We start from the raw sequence: 14,507 nt of genomic DNA on the forward strand, positions 1-14,507 counted from the left end.
CTGTCTGCAAGTGTCCCCCTTGGCTTCCCCCTGATCACCAGGCTGAGCTCATCCTCGCTACCATGCTGGGGCTGGAGGGTGAGGGAAGGCTGGTCATGAACAGTGTCTGCATAGATACGGTTCTGTTGCTCCCTATGGGGCCAGGTCCCTGCCCACCTGTCACCTTCTCTCCTGACCCTCTCCCTCGCTCTGCCATAGGCTTCTTTGCCTTCCACCAAACATAAGCTCATGTAGCCACAGGGCCTTTGCACTGGCCATTCCTCCCACATCTCCCACTACAGGCTTTGCTCACCCTCCCCATGCCACCTCCTCAGAGAGGCCTCCCTGACTGCTCCACGTATGGCCCCTGCCCGGCACCCCTAATCTTCTCATCGCCCACTTGTCACAGGAGCAATTGTTCTGCTTCTTGAATATTCCCGTTCCATACTAGCCAATCTCACTAGAATGGAGCACTCTGGAATCAGGGCTCATCTGTTCTGTTCCCATCATCCCTCGCACCTAGAAGGGCACCTGGCACACACCAGTGCCCAATCAATCATTTACAGAATAAAGAAATAAAAGGGAAATTGCTATTAGGATTCTATCAAAATTTCCGGGGCAGAGGGGAAGAAGCCACACTCCAGCCCGCTCTTGGAGTAAACTTTCACTGTTTCTAAAGCAGATCCAAAGGCAGGAAACCGTCCACTGAGCACCTAGTGTGTATGCGCCCGGCCCCAGCCTGCAGTTCAAGCTATGACCTCTGCTACGCGCACAGTGAGCCTGAATGTGGGGACACCACACCCATCTTATAGAAAACTGAGGCCCAGAGGAAGGGGCTTTCCGAAGTCTCCACCCCACGAGAAAGTGCCCAGGCACCCGCTCTGGAAATTGGGACAGAGGAGGGCAGGCGAGCTCAAGGCTTAGCAATCAAAGCCACTATCTCTGGTCGTCAGCCAAGAAAACTCCCAGGCGGAGGAGCCGCCTGGCAGAAGGTGACGGAGAGCAAAAGCAGAATATCATTTCTCTCTCCAAAGGTCGTCCGGCAGGGGCCAGAACGAGATGCCTCCTGGGCCTGTCCAGGGACGCCCGGCTCACCACACCGGGGCTGCCAGGCGGGAAGGAGGGTGGTAGGCGGTTGGCCAGGACCCGGGGTCGTGCAGGGGCCCACCCGTCCCGCCAGCCCTTCCGGGAGGCCCTGGCTGCCAGGACGTGCTCTGACGCATCCTGCCTGCGCGGCTGTGGCTGGGGGAAGGGAGGGGTGGCAGGCGGCCAGCCAGGAAGAGGTCAGCAAGCTGGCCTAAGTCCAGCCTGGCTCCGAGGGCGGGGGACCAGCCTCGGTCACACAGGGCGTGACAAACCAGGTGTCCTGACTCCCAGCCCAGGGCCGCTGCTCTCTGGGGATTGAATGTTGGACATTCAGGCAGGAAGAGTGGATGGAGCCAGACCCAGCTGGGGGAGGGAAGGACACGTCCCTGGGTGGGGCTGTAGAGGGGGAGAAGGAGGCCGAAAGTAGCCTCTGGGGCTTCAGGCCTGGCCAGAGGGATCCAGGGGGTTAGCGGGGCTCAGCCCAGCCTTCCCAGTTCCCCAGTATTGGGCAGGCCATGTGAACCCAAAACACAGACTCCAGGAGGCTGCTTATCAGCGTGGTTGCCCCATGAGCTCAGCACTCTTCCCGCTAAGAGCAGAAACATGTTTCCATGACTCCGTCCCCGTGGCCAGCAGGAGCAGGGTGGGGAGCCGCCCGCCCTGACCCCGTTACCCAGGCACAAAGGGGGAACAGAGCAGCCAGTCCCTGGCCGTGGGCCCTCCCCAAAGGACCGGGCCGCCATGCGTGCTGTTTTCCAAGGGCAAGAAGCTCAGGAGCCTCTAAACCCTCAGAAGCTTGTTGGCCAGGCCTTTGCTGGTCGGTCACAGGGCCACCCACCAGACTATCTTCCTGACACAAACGGGGTGAGGCTCCTGCCAGCGGTGGCTCCCAGGGACCCCCGGACACAGGAATTGGAGGACCACGTGGCTCACTTCCTTTTGTGGAGGAAGACCCAAAGAGCTCTGGATGAATCTGATTTTCACATGAAATGCTCAAGAATTTGCCATTTTAACATGCCCCAAGGTGAATCATGGGGCAGAGGAAAGGCTCCGAGTGAACTTGGCAATTTGAAAGTCAGATTTTCCTCCCTCTCGCTCTGCCCAGAACTTTTCCGAGAGACGGGAGAGGAGAGACAACAGACCGCACTGTTTTTAGTCAAAATAAAAAACGACCCGCCTGCCTCACTAGAAAACATTCCTCCAGTGTCCAGATGTGGGTGGGAGCAGGTCTCTGCACCTCTGCCCTCAACTGCCCGCAGCTGGCCCCAGCTTGGGGGTATGAGCATTGGTGCTGCCAGGGTCTCAGGGCTCGGCGGCCTCAAGCATCGCTGCCAAACGTGGTGAAAATCCAGGGCTCCAGAGGCTTGGGAGGGAGGTGGGGTCCGGCACCCCAGGCCAGGAGCAAAGACAAAGGTAAGAAAGGGAGGAACACATCTCAGAGACAGCGGCACCCAAACAGGACAGCACAGGGGTCCCTCCAGGCCACCCCCGCTAGGAGAGCAGCCTCAACAGCTCAAGCGACTCAAGCCAGGACAGGGGCTCCAAGTTCCCATACGCGGACCCTTGGTGGATGGATGAGACACGAGCCATCAGTGATCTCAGGAGTTGTCACAAGCACCCGCAGGCAAACCTGCATCACTGCTGGGACACGGCAGCCACCTCCCCATGCCTCTCTGAGCCCCACTGAATTCCCCGAACTGACAGCCAGCTGCTTTCAGAGCCTAAGTCACACCCAGCTGAGCAGGGCATTCCCCTGAAAACGGACTGCAGCCATGGTTAGCCCAGCCCGCTGGCCCTCACTGGCTCCACCACCCTGCCTGAATCACACAGGCTCCTTCCCACCCCCGGGCCTTAGCACCTGCTGTTCCTGCCTCGTTAAGGATAGAATTGTGCCCCCCACCACTCCCAACCCCCAAACATGCTCAAGCCCAAACAGCCAGGGATCTGTGAATTTGACCTAATTTGGAAACAGGCTCTCTGCAGATGTGATCAAGTTAAGATGGGGTCATTAGGCTGGACCTGAATCCAGTGATGGAGTTCTCCCAAGAAAAAGAAATTTGGGCACGCAGACACACAGGAAAACACCACGCAAAGACAGAGGCAAAGATGCGAGTGATATGTCTACGAGTCGAGGAACGCCAAGCATGGTCAGCCATCAGCAGAAGCTGGAGGAGCGAGAGCTTTCAGAGGAGCAGGGGACTGGCCACACCTGCTCACCCACAGCCACCCAGTTTGTGGTGCTGCACGCCACGTTCCCGGGAAGCCAGCCCCACTGTCTGGCACGCTCCCCTTCCAGACGGGCCCGGGGTGGCGCCCTGCTGCATCCAGCCACGCTCCCCGAGGGCAGGCAGAGAATCGGCCTGTGCGCTACTGCCTCGGTGCTGGCAGAAGACGAAAGCCGCCACCCGCTCTGCCCACTCACCTGTTCTTATCACCCCCCTCGGGCTCGTCCACCTCGTCTGCACTGCAGGTAGCACTGGAATCACTGTCCTGGGGGGCTCCCGCGCCCTTGGCCGTGGTAGATTTGCCCCCAGGGCCGCCACCTTCTTTCTTCTCCACCTTGAGGGCCCCCTCGGGTGCAGCCTCGGCGCTGGCCTCAGAGCCCCCCTTGCCCTTGTCAGGCCCCTCCTCCGAGGCCTCCTCTTTGCATTCGCTCTTGATGGGCTCTGCGGGGGGCATCTCAGCAGGCTCTTCCGTCCCGCCCACAGCCACAGCCAGCTCTTGGGCCACAGGGGGCTTCTGCTCCTGCTCCTCCACTGCCAGGGGGGCCGCGGCCGCCTCCTCCTCCTCCTCCTCCTCCTTGGGGACCACAGGAGGGGGTGCGGTGGGCGACGCAGGTGCTGGCGGGGGCGTGGGCGGGCCGGTGGCTTCGGGGGCTGGGGTGGGCTCGGTGGGGGCCAGAGCGTCCTCTGGTGGTGGTGTGGGTGGCTCAGTGGGTGGCACGTCAGTGGCTGGGCCAGGTGGGGGCTTGGGCCCATTCTGCCCCGTGTCCTTGGCGGCCTCGGTGCGGGGGGAGGGGATGCTCTCAGTGTCAGAACTGTTGTTGACCGTGGCTGTTGGGGGGGAGAAAGAGGCAGGGTAAGTGGTGCTGGGGGCTCGGGGATGGAGCCGGCCCGGCCCATCCCGGCTTGAGGGCACAAAGTCAGGATGTGGCGGCCCCATAGCTTGACACCACAATGGCCCTGAGACTCCTACGCGCCTAAGCAGCTGGCCCCTCCCAGTCCTGGGGCACTGCCCTCTCCCCTGCCACCTTCTCCCCATGCTGACTCTGGCGCCCAGCCACCTCACTAACTTCCGGCCCTGGGGTCGCTGGCATCCCTGCACAGCCAGGGCTGCGGGCCTTCATCTGCGCTCCACCCCTGGCTCTGCCCAGGCCAGCAGCCCGGCCGCAGTAACACAGATCACCTCTGGGCCTTGCTCTCCCCATCTGCAGAGCGGGGAAACTGATCCCAGCTCAGAGGGTAAGTAAGCCAGGAGGTGCAGCAGCACCAGTGACACTTGGGAACTATTCGCTACCGCATCGGGGAACTCCGAGGAGCTCCCACACAGCCTGGCACATGGCAGGTGCACAGTTAAGCATTAACCAAGTAACTGAACGTGTGTGCAGATGAAGGGTGAGGGCAGCTAGCCTCCCACCTGACTCTTCAGCCTTAAAAAAAACCACTCCTGTCACTTCTTTGGGTCTTAATCTCACCATTTTGTGTAAAATAAGGACATGTGAAAAGCCCTGCACCTGTTGTTGGGAAATCAAACAAGGTGAAAGTCACAGATGAAAACACTGGTGAAAATCAACAGAACAGTGGAGCTGAGTGTACAGATCTGCCAGAATGAGTCAGGGAACAGCATGGGGAACAGACAGTGCACAGGGAAGGGGGACAGAGGCAGCAACAGCACAGATGTTGGCACTCACAGAGGCATGCTCACAGAAATGGGGCCCCTCGCTGAGGACAGGTGACCTCGGGATGCCCCTGACCCCAGCACAGCCCTACCCCTACCCCACTCCCAGGCCAGCCGGCCACATTCGTACCTGGGCCACTGCATTCCCCTCTGGGCACCTCATTCCCAGAGGTGTGTAAGGCTGGAAAGAAGCGAGAGAAGGATTAGAAGCAAGGCAGCAGGAGCAACAGGCAGGAGAGAGGAGGTGGCCAAGGAGGCAGGCCAGCGGGGGACCTGCAGCCCGTCAGGCAATGGGGACTTGCAGCAGCCCTCATCTTGGAGTGACGTGCCCTCTCCCTTCAGACCCCACAGGTGACCGGCAGAGGCTTCGGCCAACAATGGGGCTGGTGCAGGGTGAGGAGCCAATCCCGCCCACTCCTGGGTGTCCTTGGACAAGTCATAGGCCTTCTCTGGATCTGTGTCCCCAGGACTCTGAGGGTGGGGGTGCTGACCTCAGAGATGGACAGGGCTGCAGGAGCACCCTTTGGGGCCCTGAACCTCATCCCACAGCTCAGCCACAGAGAGCCAGGTGAGCAGGGGGCTGCCATGGCCCTGGACAAAGGCTTCCTTCAGCCCCTGCTGCCCCACCCCCCAGCCTTTCCCACTGCTCACGTCCCTTCAGAGTCCACTGCTCCCAGAAATCATAATTGGAACAACAGGGCTTCTCTTGTGGGTGCTGAGCTGTGCATGGGGGCCTTCATGCTTGTCACTCATTTAATCCTCAGCAACCCCTAGGATCAGGACAAGCAGCATCTCATATGCAGATGAGGAAACTGAGGCATGGAAAGGCCGAGTCACTTGCCCCAGGCCATACTGCATGGGGGCAGGAGAGGGCTGACCCCGTGTCTCGTGCCCCTAACCACCAGGTTCCTGCCTCTGTGGGCGGACTCCAGTGATGCCACTTCTTTCTGCTCATTTAACAGACATCAGGGCATAGGGGCCAGTGCAGATGCCCCCTGGACAAGTGGCTTAACTCCCAAAGTTTCAGTCTGCTTATCTAAAAAATGGGCAGTTAACCCCAGGCTCTCTCGCTCACTGAGAGGCTTGTCTCCATGAGGAGTTCTCAGGCGAGCGTGCGCCCGAGGCCAGGGGCTGTAAAGACTGGGACTGCAGGGCCCAGCCCCGAAGCGTTTCCTCATCAGTCAGTCCAGGAGGGGCCCGAGGATCTGCACTTCTGACCAGTGTGAACCCTGGTCCCCAAGCAAGCCAACTGTGTGACCTCAGGTGACCGCTGTGCCTCAGTTTCCTCATCTGTAAACAGGGTGACAAGAGCACCTACTCCACTGGGTCACTGTGACGGTTTGAGGGATTAGGACTGGGAGACCATGATCGCTGTGGAGACACTGAACAGAGGATGACTCCTCCCTCCCTGGATGGTTCGTCTCTGCCTGGATGCAACAAGGCACTTGCTGTCCACCCCCTGGAGGGGTCTGCCATGCTGCTGGGGCTGGCTGGGCTTTCTAGAAGGTTCCACTAGGGCGACCTCAGGCCCTAACCCAGAACCTCCCTGACCTCCCCCATCCTGGTCACCAGGGACAGTGTTACACAGCAAATGCTGGTTGGACTGGCCAACTCCAAGTCTACCAGTTATATGACACCCTGCGAGAGCGGTTCTCCTCTCCTTGGGCCTTGGTTTCAAAACTCATCCGTGAGATGGGAGTAGCACCCCGTACCTTTGTGCAGGATTTTCTACCCTGCTGCACAGGATCCTTTCAGAGCCATCAAGTGGTCACAGGCCTCAGCTCCGCCAGACCAGCCCTCCCCCTCCCCCCAGCACAGAATGCCCCTCCTCCACCCCTGCTGTGGTATGCAAACCCTACAAGTGACGGGGAGTTCACTACCACACAGTTCTCTTCCTGGGCAGTGTCTGCTCTGGTCTTAATGCTGAGCCAAAGTCTGGCTTCTTCTACTTTCCCACCAAGGCTGCACCCTATCCACAGAGACAGCTGGGAGGGTACTTAAAGAGGGGGATTGGGTTTCTGCTTCCTTCTCTTTTTCTGGCTATAAACCCAGGACCCAGAAAACAAGGACCCAGAAAACGAGGGCAGAGGGATTTGCGGCCTCCATCAGACACTGGCCAGGCCTCTCACCAGTCTGGACCAGAGAGACCCAGAGCAGCGAGGGCGGATCAGACTCCATCCCCAGACCCGCCCCCAACTTGAGGCGAGGGCAACCACATGACCCCATTCTCTGTTTTCAACCAGGAAGTAGGGTTCAGGCTGGCGAACGCACTGGGGGCTGGCAAGCTTCAATTTATTTGCAGGCCTGGCTTGAGGAGCCAGAAGCTAACTCGCACCTTCCTTCAGCATGCGGCAGAAGCCTGAGAGTCTGAATGCAGAGGCAGCAGACAGGAGGAATAGGAAGGCACCCTAGGCAGGGGTGGGAGGAAAAAAAGGTCTGTTCACCAGGAACATGAGGGTCCGACTGGGGCAGCTCTTGGTAGGAAGATTAACAGGTGAGGCACAGACATTCAGCTAAGCAGGGGTTGGGGTCTTCAGGGACATCGTGCCATGTGGGGCAAGTATAGACGCAGATAATTTATCATCCAAAATGGGGCACTTGGGAGTAACACTGTCATCACCACCATCACCGTTGTCACCACCATCATCACCATTATCATCACCATCGCCACCACCGCCACCACCATCATCACCACCACCATCATCACCATCACCACCACCACCACCACCACCACCAACATCATCGCTATCATCACCATTGTCACCACCATCACCACCACCACCATCATCACCATCGCCACCACCGCCAACACCATCACCACCACCACCACCACCATCGCTATCATCACCATTGTCACCACCATCATCACCATCAGCATTATCATCACCATCGCCACCACCATCATCACCACCACCATCATCATCATCACCGCCACCACCACCATCACCACCACCACCATCATCGCTATCATCACCATTGTCACCACCACCACCACCATCACCATCATCACCATCGCCACCACCACCAACACCATCATCACCACCACCATCATTGCTATCATCACCATTGTCACCACCACCACCATCATCACCATCGCCACCACCACCACCACCATCATCACTATCATCACCATTGTCATCACTGCCAACACCACCATCAAAACCATCACCATCACCACCACCACCACCATCATCATCACCATCAACACCAACAACGTCACCACCATCACCATGCTCCCCCTCCAAGGCAGTCCAGGCCTCTTTTTAGAAGGACCCAGACATTTCTGGGACCGGTCAGTTCCTGCCCCTCACCTTCTGCCTCCTCCGCCATCTCCTCCTCATTCCCGCTTGCCCCCGACGCCTCCATCTCCTCGTCCTCCACCACGGGCGGGAAGGCAGCCTCCTCACTGGCAGCAGCTGGGGCTTTCTTCTTCTTCCTCCGTGCATTCCTCTCCTTCTCCTAGGGCACAGGGACAGCGGCGGTCACAGCCTGGGCCTGGGCTGTCAGCCCGGGGACTCCCTGTGCCTGAGACCTCGCCACAGGTGCGATGGACAGTGATCCCCGCAGAGTGGCCATGAGGCGACCTTCCCCCCTCACGCCCCACAGCCAAGCATGCCAGTGGTTATTTTTACTGAGGGCTTTATTCTTCCATCAAGTCCCAGATACACATACGGTGCAGCCTGGCCTATCAGCTGCCCTGACATCCTTCTGGAACAGGTGAGGAAGGGCTGTCTCTGCCTAAAGGCCCCCTGTGATTGCTCCAGCCCCTCTGACTATCCCAGCCAGAGCAGTGACCACACGCCCTGGAGGACACCCTGCCAGGCACAGTCACCACATACGGAGCAAATGAATGAGTGAAACTTCCTTGCATGTCACCTCTGCTCCTCACTGAGCCCCGGAGACAGAGCTGGTTTGGGAAGCTCATCGTTTCGCTCCACCAGTCTTTACAGGGCACCTCCTGTGTGTCAGGACTGCATCGGGGCTGAGGACACACAATGAATGAGATAAACAAAGGCCCTGCACACAGAAGTCTTCCAGTCAGGGAGACCAACAAATAACACACCACTTAAGAAGAACAGACTCAGAGGTGGGGACATGAGCAAGCTGGCATCAGACAGGGTGGGGGCTAGATGGATTGGGAAGGCTTCTCGGAGGAGGTGACATCCGAGCCGAGTAGACGCACTGAGAGAGAGCTGGCCAGGCAAAGCCCTGGAGGATGGTGGTCCAGGTAGAGGGAACTGCAAGCACAGACCCCCGAGGTGGGGCCCAGCTCAGTGTGTGCAAGGAACAGAAAGAAGGGTCTCATTGTGGAGCCTTGCACATCCCTCCACACAGCACCCCGGTCTCTGGACGCCTGGCTCCTTCACTCACGGAGCCAGATGCCCATCCCCCAGCTCGGGTACAAGCTGCTCACTCCTGGTTGGCAGCTCCTGCCTTTGCACCTCACTGGGGGGGGGGGAGGAGGGGGCGCGCTCCAGGGGGCCAGGCAGAGGTTCAGAGCACATCTGCGGGCTGACTCACTGACTGACCAAAGGGGCGGCCTCTGGGGCTTAAACACACAGTTGGCAGAGTTGGGGTACGTGTGGTGGCAGAGTGCTAGGGTCTCAAGGTGACCAGGGAATCCCAGAGGCAGTGGACCAGTTCCTAAGAGGGGATGACCCACCACGATATAGCTGGAGTGACAGGAGGGTCCCAGCCTGAGCCCTTTGGGGTCTCCACGGTAGGAGGCAGAACCCACAACACTCTCAGACATGCCAATGGTCTCAACGAAGCCCCTCATGTGGGGTTCAACATTGTTCCCCCAGAATCCATGCCCACCCAAACCTCAGAAAGTGACCTTATTTGGAGATAAGCTCTTTGCAGATGTAATTAGTGAAGAGGAGGTCATACTAGATTAGGGTGGACCCTGAGTCCGGTATGACTGGTGTCCTTATAAGAAGCGGGGAATTTGGACACATAGGCACACAGGGGAGCGATGTATCTGTAAGCCAAAGAAAGTCCAGCACGACCGGCCACCCTCAGAAGCCAGAGGAGAAAGGCAGGCTCTCCCCACAGCCTCCAGAGGGAGCAGGGCCCTACAGACACCTCAATTTCAGATTTTTGCGTCCAGAATTGTGACAGAATACATTTCTATTGTTTCAAGTCACCTAGTTTGTGGTACTTTGTTACAGGAAACGGGAAACTAATGTACCTCCCCTCCACCAACCCCCCAGCCCCCTGGAGAAAGCCACCATACCCAAACCCGATACAGCCCACTCTCGGGGCAAACGCCCTGCCTGCTCCAGGCACCAGCAGGGTCTGCCGGCCCCAGGCCCTCACCATGGCTGGGCTGAAAACAGGCTTCAGGGGGGTCCCCAAGCCCTGGCCCCAGCCTGGGAGTGGGATCACTTCCTGTCCTGCCTTCTTCCTGGGCAAATGGGGGTCCTCTGAGCGTAGCTGCTCAGAACGCGGGGCGGAAAAGGAAAACGTCCGTTTGCCCGTTAGTCACGGTTTCCGTCACCAACAGGCCAGGGCCATAGCCCCACCCTGCCGAATGTCCCCTGGCCACTGTGGGAACGCCCAGCTCCGCCATCTACCCGCCTCCAGGGGCTGGCCCGGCCCTGCCCCAAACCCCAAGCTTCTCCCAGAGGACGAGCTGCAGCCCACGGAGGCGCAGAAAATTGTGTGGCATGTGGGTTCTGTGGGTGCGGCTGAGGGTTCCCCCTTCTTCCCCAGTCTATTTTTAGCAGACAGGGACTCACTCCTGTGCCCGGGCTGGGTGAGGCAGGGGATCGGCTGTGGGGTTGGGTGGCACTCTGCAACACTGGGAGCCTGGCAGGGAACGGGCGCTCCCGGGGGGCCTGGCCAGGAAGTGCATCTTCCTGGGGACTCGAGTCCGAGTCTGGCTGCTGCCAGACCCAGCAGCCCAGGACACCTCAGGCCAAGCGAGGCAAGTGTGACGTCAACACTCGAATCCTAACACGGGGTCTGAGAGGCAGGGGCTTACTGAGTGTCTGAGGAATGACACCAAATCCTTCCACACGTGGCTCCGTACCTCAGAATCAGGAGGTGTGTGTGGAACAGGAGATGCTGGCAAAACCAGTGTAATGCCAGCTGCTGTTTATTAAGTACCTACTATGTGCCCAGTGTTTTCCTGGATGGAGTCAATGGATATGCACAGCTGCTCCGCAAGCCAGAGTACGCTGCTCCCTGCTTCAAACCTTCCAGTGGCTCCCTGAAACCCTTGATATAAAACCCCAAGTCCTCCCCACTCCATACAGCCCTGCATGATCTAGATCTGGACCCCACCCACCTCTCTGAAACGTCTGTCCACCTCTGCCCTCCTCGGTCATCCTGCTACAAACACACTGGCCTCCTTGTGCAAACATGCTTACAGCGCCCCAGCCACAGGGCCTTTGCACTGGTCGTTCCTCTGCCTGGACATCCTTCTCCTAGTTACTAGTGTGAATCACTTCCCCACCTCAATCAGGGCTTTGCTTAGACAGACATCACCTCCTCAGAGAGATCTTCCCCGTTACCTTGTCTAGATCAGCTAATCCTTGCCCTCCCCACCCCAATCAATCACTCTCTACTATATCCCTCACCTTATCACCTTCAGACCACAATCAGAAATTATTTGTATGTTAATCTGCCTCTTGAACTAGAATTAGCCTCTAAGAGCCAACATCCTTGCTCTCTGCTATATTCCCAGCATACCTGAAATAGTGCCTGGTACCTTCTGAACAGGTGCTCTATACCTATTTCTTTAGATGAACTTGATAGACAAAGACAGACACTAGCTCAGAGAGGCAAAGACACTTTCCTGAGATCACACAGCTCTTGAGTTGAGCAGCCCAGATTTGAATGCAGGTCAGGTTTAAGCACTTTGTTGCCTGGGCCATGTCCCTCTGTAGGGCTATGCAGCCTCGGATGGAGGAGACAACAGAGGAAAACAAGAAAAGGTAGGGCCTGGGCTGAAATAGACAGAGACAGAGAAACACGGAAGCTGAGCCCCAGGGCCTGGATTCACAGATGGGAGAAAAGGGTAACCTTCGGCCATAAGGAGGGGGAGGGAAAACCTTGGAGAAGTCACTAATGCCAAATGTTACATAATTCCGGGACATGCTCGCCTGCCCACCCGATCTTGCTTCCTGCTGACGTCGCCCCAGGGCCATGCTCAGGCCAGGCCTGGTGTAAAGCGGGAGGGGACACCCACTGACCCTCTACTTCCCCGGCTCCTTCCTGCACTGGACAAGAGTGACAAGTCTTTCTGAGCTCCAGACAGGGCCTGGCCAATGGCCAGAGGTGGCTGCCCCTGCTTCAGGATCCATAACGACCTAGTTTCCTCCTGGGGACTGCAGAGGGCCAGGGAGGGGTGGGAGGCAGAGGTCATGGAGTTCAGTAGCATCTTGTGAGGCCTGCTTGCATTACTTCAGCAACAGGGAACTCACCTCTGCAGCACGGGTGGCCACTGTCAGGATGGACAAAGCCAGGCTGAGCCCAACTTCCCATGACAGGTACCGGTATCTGCTCACCGTGCTTCCTCCGTTGCTCCCTCGAGGTCGGTGGGGAGCAAAAACCAGCCCCACACTCCCCGACTGCCTTTTCTCACCAATAACTGGTCAGCAAGTTTCACCCGTCTGTAGGCCTCAGAACACGGCTTGCTGGCCCCATCTTCTGGTCCAATGCACTTGGTCCACAGCTCACCCAGCAAGACCATGCTTTGCTGAGTCCTGTGTGAGCCAGGTGTAGTGGAGGACAGGTCCACGAAGGGATGCTCCCAACCCGGGTGCAAATCCCCTCCGTGGTCTCCTGGCTTCATCGCCCGCCAGTGCTCAGGGTCAGGCAACAAGGAGGGCGGCCTCCTCCATCAGCTTCACCAACACTCCTCTCAGACCAGTACCACCCCCCTCGAGCCCAGCCCTGGCAGATGGCTTCCCGCCGTGCACTACAGGAATGCCCAGCTCCTCCGCCCAGCAGGAAAAGCCCGTGCACACGGCCTGCCTGGCACACGGCGGGCGCTCGAGAAAGGCTCGCTGAGTGCACAGTGAGCATAACGCCCAGCACTCGCCGAGCGCCGGCCCCAGGCGCGACACCGCCCCCACGAGGATCCCCCGGTCCTCACGGTAACCCTGACGGTGCGTCCCAGTCCTAGCTTCACTTTACAGAGGACCCCAAGGCCCAGAGTGGGGCGGCCGTGTGCCTGCAGGCACCACTCGGCTGCCAGCACCGCGGGCTCTCTGGCCCCGCGGCCTGCTCTCCACCGTCCTGCTAGGCTAGACGAAACGCACTGGCTGACTGACTGACTCCATCGAACAACTGTCCATCACTCAGCCAGTCTAGGAGCAGCCACGCTCCATATACAAGACTCACCCAGCAAGACGCGAGACCCCAGCCACCGGGCATCTGGCGGCCACGAGAGCCACCACGGCCGTAGCTCTCGGCCGTGGGGCGCCCACAACGTGCCAGGCCCTGTTCCAAGCCCTTATATCCACCCACTCCGGTGAGGGCCATGACAGCCCTCCGAGGGAGCCACGAGGATTGCCCCCACTGCACAGCTGGGAGAACTGAGCATAGAGAGGACAAGCCACTTGCCTGTGGCCACACAGCTAGTAAGCGGCAAGATGTGGATTAGAATCCGGGTCTCTTGGGCCAGAGTCCCTACAACGGCTGCTCCTGTATATACCATTTGAGAGAGCGCCTCCCACACCCCTGAGAGGAAGAGGGGGTCAGTGGCTTGAAAATAAACTACTACTACGACTACTACTACCACCACGACCACCACCAGCACCACGGCTACTAGTGGCAGCAGTCAGGCGGCCGCCCCGCACAGATCACACCCCTCTGGCAGGCTCTCGGTGCGTCACAAGTGGAAACTCATTCAATCCTCTCCGAGCTCTCGGGGTAAGGGCCATTATTCCGCCGCCATACAGATGAGGGAATGGAGGCTTAGTGGGATGAAGTTGCCACCCAAGGTCACAGAGGTGCCCCGTCCTCAAGCTGGGACTTGACCCCACTCTCGCCCCTGAGCCCACATTGCACCATCCACCTTGCTGGGGTCTCCAATCCACACTCTCGAGTGCTGGGGTCCCTGGCAGCACAGTGGGACTGTGCCATGAGGGAAGCTGGATGGGGAGGCCTGTAACCCGACAGCCTGAGCTGGTTTGTGTCCACGCTGGCTGGGAGGAGCAGGGGATGGGGGAGGAGGAGGGGAACGGGAGTCAGGGGAGGGGGGGAGCAGGAAGACCTCCTCCTGTGCCCAAGGCTGCTCAGGGCCACCCTCCCCCCAGTTAATCCCTAGCTGGTGTGCACAGAGGCCCCTCCCTTCCCGGCTGCTGCTCTAAGGGATTTCAACAGGCGTTAAAGACAGGTGCTCTGGGCCCTCAGGCCTCCCTGAGTCTTCCTCCCTGCAGAACGCAGAGTCCTAGAAAATCCGGGAAAAAAGGACGGCTCCCGGGGTGGTGGGAGCAGTGCCAGAAGCTCAGGGAGCACCAGGGACCATATGAACAGCAGGCAGAGAGGAGAAGGTGGCCTGGCCTCACCAGACCATAACCAGGCACGGGGGA

General features: G+C 58.8%; 1 protein-coding gene across 1 annotated transcript in view; it reads right to left on the reverse strand.

Annotated features, from left to right (window-relative positions):
* Window positions 1–14,507, reverse strand: part of NCOR2 (nuclear receptor corepressor 2) — a 172,129-nt gene that overhangs the window by 39,825 nt on the left and 117,797 nt on the right. Inside the window, exons 19-20 of the mRNA XM_040620026.1 lie at window positions 8,274–8,421; window positions 3,488–4,118 (exon numbers count right to left, since the gene is read on the reverse strand). Coding sequence (XP_040475960.1) covers window positions 3,488–4,118; window positions 8,274–8,421 — 779 coding nt within the window. The remainder of the gene's footprint in view (window positions 1–3,487; window positions 4,119–8,273; window positions 8,422–14,507) is intronic.

The sequence above is a fragment of the Ursus maritimus genome, unplaced genomic scaffold (genome assembly GCF_017311325.1).
Source record: "Ursus maritimus isolate PB19 unplaced genomic scaffold, ASM1731132v1 scaffold_33, whole genome shotgun sequence".
NCBI lineage: Eukaryota > Metazoa > Chordata > Mammalia > Carnivora > Ursidae > Ursus > Ursus maritimus.